At 37.0% G+C, this 5,075-nt stretch overlaps 2 protein-coding genes across 2 annotated transcripts in view; one reads left to right on the top strand and one right to left on the bottom strand.

Annotated features, from left to right (window-relative positions):
• LOC135752866 (tetratricopeptide repeat protein 24-like) overlaps nt 1–1,295 on the bottom strand; it is a 2,670-nt gene extending 1,375 nt beyond the window's left edge. The window contains exon 1 of the mRNA XM_065271238.1: nt 1,274–1,295. Within this exon, the coding sequence (XP_065127310.1) occupies nt 1,274–1,295 (22 nt within the window). The remainder of the gene's footprint in view (nt 1–1,273) is intronic.
• A 402-nt stretch (nt 1,296–1,697) lies between these two features.
• LOC135752865 (uncharacterized) lies at nt 1,698–4,494 on the top strand. Its single transcript, XM_065271237.2, has 7 exons — nt 1,698–2,018; nt 2,140–2,425; nt 2,912–3,145; nt 3,298–3,383; nt 3,538–3,642; nt 3,983–4,176; nt 4,326–4,494. Exons 1-7 carry the CDS (start codon nt 1,737–1,739, stop codon nt 4,492–4,494), a joined length of 1,356 nt encoding a protein of 451 aa, XP_065127309.2. The 5' UTR covers nt 1,698–1,736.
• The last annotated feature ends 581 nt before the right edge of the window (nt 4,495–5,075 follow it).

Raw genomic sequence — 5,075 nt, 5'->3', positions numbered from 1 at the left:
GTGTGTGTGTTTGTGTGCAATGCAGTTGTGAAAAGGGTTTTGTTTGAGTGTATGTTACTCTGTTTATCTGTAAACAAGATATTTAAAATATGTGGTGATGGTGTTATGTTGATTGTATTGTTTTTTTTAAGTTATGAGAAAGAGATATCAACTTCCACACCATCAAAAAGTGGATTTACAGTTTTTTTCGATTGCTAAACGACAGTGGGCACAACTGGAGCTACATGTGCAAAACACTAACTACAGTCTGCACTACCAAAAGTCACCTGAGCACAACTCTTAACATATGGCTCAAAACAGCTCCGTGCAGCCAAACACTAAACACAACCCTCACTGAGATAACACACACTGTCACTCAGAACACACTGAGAGGAAAAACACTAACATCAAACACCAATACACAAAATACAAACTTTATATCTTTACAGTTTTAACAATTTCAGTGATGTCACACCAAGTAATGTTTTCTTTAAAGAATGATTTATTTATTGATTTATCACATTATTTTTTTAGAACACCATAATTTTTTAAGGTAAATGAAAATTAGCAGTTTGCTTCAGTTGTCTGTAATAATTTACGGAATTACAGTAATGAGAAAAAAAGGTAGAAACTTAAAGTACAGGTAATATTACTGTATATATAAATGAAATTGGAATTTATATTTATATGAAATTGCAGTCAGCAGTGTTTGAAAGGCACAAGGCTGAAATCTTTTCTGTTTTGAATGTGTGGTTCACAGTTTTGACAGCAGTGTGTTAGCATTTGAACAAAGTGCTGTAAATCCACAGTGTTGTGCAGGTTGTGGTTAAAGTCATGGGATAATTGTGTAAAGTTTTGAAAACTGTGTTCAAGCAATGAAAAATGATCTAGAGTTTGGTCCACATGAACTGCTGCTGTGCAGACTGTAGTTAGAGTTTTGCACATGTGACTCCAGTTGTGCCCACTGTCGTTTAGCAATCGAAAAAAACTGTAAAAGGCCACCACCCCCTGTTTCCTCTATTGTTGCGGAGTCTCTTTCTGACAGGTAAGACTTGTATGTTGTGTCGTTCATTGAACGAGTGACAGTTTTTACAACAATCCACGTTTATCTGTTTTTATTGTCATTTTTGCAGAGATGATGACTTCTCAGTAGCTGGAGTTGAAGAGATAGTAGCAGCGTACAGGATAAAAATATTCAGCAATTGGATGCAAGGTATTGAGTAGTGAGACATTTTTATACATTTTTTATCAAACTTCACTCTACAGTCATTGTCTCCATTATTACTTCAACCACCTGTGGTGATGTAACGTAACATCATCTATTTATCTTTACTTAGTATGTCATCACTGGATTTGGATGTCATCAGTGAAGATGAATTTAACAACATTGAAAACTCGACGTAAGTTGATGTGTTGACTGAAAAGATGTTTTAAATTAAATTGTTAGATTGAATATACTTTTCAAATTTGACTACGTAGTATCGACTGGGAAGATAACACCTGGTGTCCTGATATGGAGACAGAGTCTGTGTCATCACTTGAAGAAGAAGAAACAAAGGAAATAGATACAGACTATGATGACAGTGATGATGAAGACTATATGCCACGTATTTGTGTGCGGTAGGTACAATACTGTATGATTATTATATTGAAGATGTATATATTTTTGCTAGATGTTTTTGAAATGTTTGTGTTACAACAGTACTGGCGGTGCTCTGAAGAGTCATATTTGTCTGGATGCACTTCCAACAATTAGTATGGAGGACACTGTGCATGATACTGAAGACAACTCCCAAGACCCTACTATTGCAGACATGCATCCAATCCCAGAGACTGCTAAAGTCCTGGTTGAGGATGATATCATTGGCCAGCCAGCATCTATAACATACCACAGTTGTCTGAAGCTGCTTGCAGAATATCTTGTTCTACCTGTGAACATATGTACTGCTAAGGACACAAACACAAATGTAGAGTGTGGGGCACATAAACCATTTGAGGTCAACATCCATTCCAGGGGTACAGCTGCAATTGTGGAATGGGTGAGTCTGAACTTGCGTTATTGTTTTGATAACAAGTTTTGAATATTTTTGAATGTTTTAGATGTGTAATATAAGCTAAATCTATTTTTAAACCTTCTTTTCCCAAATATGTCCTCTTCAGATATGTTGTAACGGTCACACTGTTTGGAAATGGTCTTCACAGCCCTTTTTTAAATATGCAATGCTTGCTGGGGACTTTATGTTGGCCTGTAACATACTGCTGTCTGGCAACAACTATGCCAAGATTTCCCTTCTCTTTAAATTCATGAATATGGGGATGGTGGAGAGGTCGTCTTTTTTTCGAGTACAAGACTCCTACTGTGTGGACACCATAAAGGAGTTCTGGAATGAGAAGAGAGCTGAAATCATTGCCCAGCTACAGTCTAAAGGGCCTATTGTCGCCCTAGGTGAGTTTACATACACACAAAAATAAACAGTATATGTGCTAAATAAGAATATAGACTGTTTCACAAGATGGTTGTTGATCCACCATGCAATAACAAGAGGCAAGGTGTGAATGGTAGTGCAACCTCGTAGAAAGAGGTCCAGATTGCTATGTAACCCCTTTTCACATCTTGCCTCATGTGACTGTATTGACTCAAAGGGTGGCAGTGTGGGTCAACGACCATCAGCACCACTCTCAAGGTGACAACCCTACACATAATTACGTGTAACTACACATCACTTGGTAAAATGGAGCCAGACAAGTTGATGTAAAAAAAATTGTGTTGTTTGCTTTAAAACATATATATATATGAATAAAAGATATGGGCCTTTCTTATACAGAGCTAACCTCATCTACGGTTGCCCAGTGCTTTTTTGCAGTTGTATATGTATAAAATGAGCATGTCATTGTTGAACAGTATAGTTAGCTTTGCTTTCTCTTATAAAAGGTGATGCTCGGATGGACAGTCCTGGATTCTGTGCACAGTATTGCACATACACAACCATGGAAAATGATTCCAAGCACATAATCTACATGGTCAATATCGACAAGAGGGAGACACAGAGGAACTCCGTTATCATGGAGAAGGAGGGCTTTCAGCGGACCTTTGAGACACTCCGTCAAGAAATAAACTTGACAGAAATTTGTACTGATGCTCATTCCCAAATATCAGCCCTCTTCAGTAAGTATCTTTACTGTAGTCTTTATGTTTTGGTGAAACTATCAAGATCTCTACAGTTATTACAGACAAAAAACACACCGCTATGATTATGACATGATATTGTTTTGTGTTTTTTTTGAAGTAAGCATTAAATTTCTGCTTTTGTCTTCCAGACAAAGGAAAATACAAAGACAGCGGAGTCCACCACACACTGGACGTCTGGCATGGGTCCAAAAACTTGTGCAAAAAAATTCATGCCGTAAGTATAAAAAATCTCCATCAGTGATCACAAAAAAACCTTGCATACCAGCACCCTCCCATGCTTTTTTATTTTTTATTAATCTACATCAATTATGCTGACATAATCATAGTTTACATATTGTTTACATATAAAAAATTGTTTATGCATCCAGGCAGGGCAGCAAAAGGGGTGTGCCATTCTCCAGATTTGGAATAAAGACATTTGCAACCACTTTTGGTACTGCTGTAAGACTGCAGATACCTATGAAGAGTTCATTGTAAGTATTGTATTTTTTTTTTTTTTTGCTTTATTCAGTTTCAATATTTTGAATTTTTTTATTGTTCATTATATAAAATCAACTAACTTATGTCATTTTAGTTTATAGGGTTAAAAATGCAATAACTCATATACTGGGTATTTGATCTACACATTTTGTAACATACATTATGTATATTTGTTATTAGTTATGGCATTCAATCACATATATAATGCTTTAGTCCAAATATCACTTTTAAAAACTAAAAATTCTGTGTTTTCATTTTTGTCTGTGCAAAATCTAGTTGTGACTTGTTTCTGCACTTAGAATTTAAATTCAGTTTGTAAATGTTTTTCCACAGGACATGTGGGTGGGACTCCTTCACCATGTCACAGGAGAACACACATGGGCCCTTGGTGAGTGTCAACATGGCCCCTTGCTTGACAGCAGGGAGAAGGATTGGATTAAGAGTGGTTCAGTGGCACATGAGAGGCTGGCCGAAATTATTCTGGATGAACGCTGGCTGAAGATTGTCCCCAAGTATCTGCGTTTCAGGTACATAAGCTGCTACTTTTATAATTATATATTGTAAATAGTCTAATAAACTGTGTCAAAGACATGTACCGTTATTGGCGTTGATATTACATGACCAACATTACCAGAAAGAAAATATCTTGAATGTTTTATATCTAATGTGCAATCAGGTCGACTGCAGATTTGGAGTCATTTCACAACCATGTTCTCATGTATGCCAGCAAGCGCTTCAGCTTTTCCCCGCCAGTGTACGCTGCTCGGACCATGCTGGCTGGCCTAGATTACAACCACCATGTCCAGAGACCAGCCATGAGAAAAGCTGATGGCACAATTCTGTAAGTGTTACTGGTAGTACTCCTATGCATTTTATTCTATATATGTCTAAGTGATGACTCAAAAAAGATTTACTAGTGTAAAACATATATATATTATTTTTGTTCACACCACAAATGTAATTGGTGTTGATTTATTATCAAAAGTGCATGTTCTGTGCAAATGCTGTATAAAAGAATGATGTATGGTATTGTAAACTTTTCACTAAGCTGATACACCTTTCTATATTGTCAGGTACAGCAAGCTGTACAACAAGAAGTCCAGGAAGTGGAGATTGTATTCAGTAAAGGTGAAGAAGGACTACAGCTACGTTGCAGACCTACAGCGTGCCATCCTCCTTCGACGGCTATCAGATAATAAGGGGATGGCTAGAATTAGAACCAGGAGACCTGATGATCCCCGTCAACATGGCGTTCTGTCTGGTGCACCTGCCCCATCAACACAGGAGCTGTTGCAAATTCAAGTCAGCAGAGGGTCAGGTGAGTTGTTTAAATACTGGTACCTATAGTAGTACCAGCTATTTTATGAGTTATATGGATTTGTTGAAAATACTTCAAATGAGGATTTAAATTTCAACATTACATATA

The sequence above is a fragment of the Paramisgurnus dabryanus genome, chromosome 9 (genome assembly GCF_030506205.2).
Source record: "Paramisgurnus dabryanus chromosome 9, PD_genome_1.1, whole genome shotgun sequence".
In the NCBI taxonomy this organism is placed as follows: domain Eukaryota; kingdom Metazoa; phylum Chordata; class Actinopteri; order Cypriniformes; family Cobitidae; genus Paramisgurnus; species Paramisgurnus dabryanus.
Note: the sequence above shows the minus strand (reverse complement) of the source record. Positions and strands in the feature narration are given on the sequence as shown.

Bases quoted from the DNA above. Each gene is read 5' to 3' on its own strand.
- LOC135752865 (XM_065271237.2), top strand. From the start codon at position 1,737: ATGGAGGACACTGTGCATGATACTGAAGACAACTCCCAAGACCCTACT. The intron at 3,146-3,297 runs GTAAGTATCTTT...TTTGTCTTCCAG, and splicing joins CCAAATATCAGCCCTCTTCA to ACAAAGGAAAATACAAAGAC. The intron at 3,643-3,982 runs GTAAGTATTGTA...GTTTTTCCACAG, and splicing joins ATACCTATGAAGAGTTCATT to GACATGTGGGTGGGACTCCT.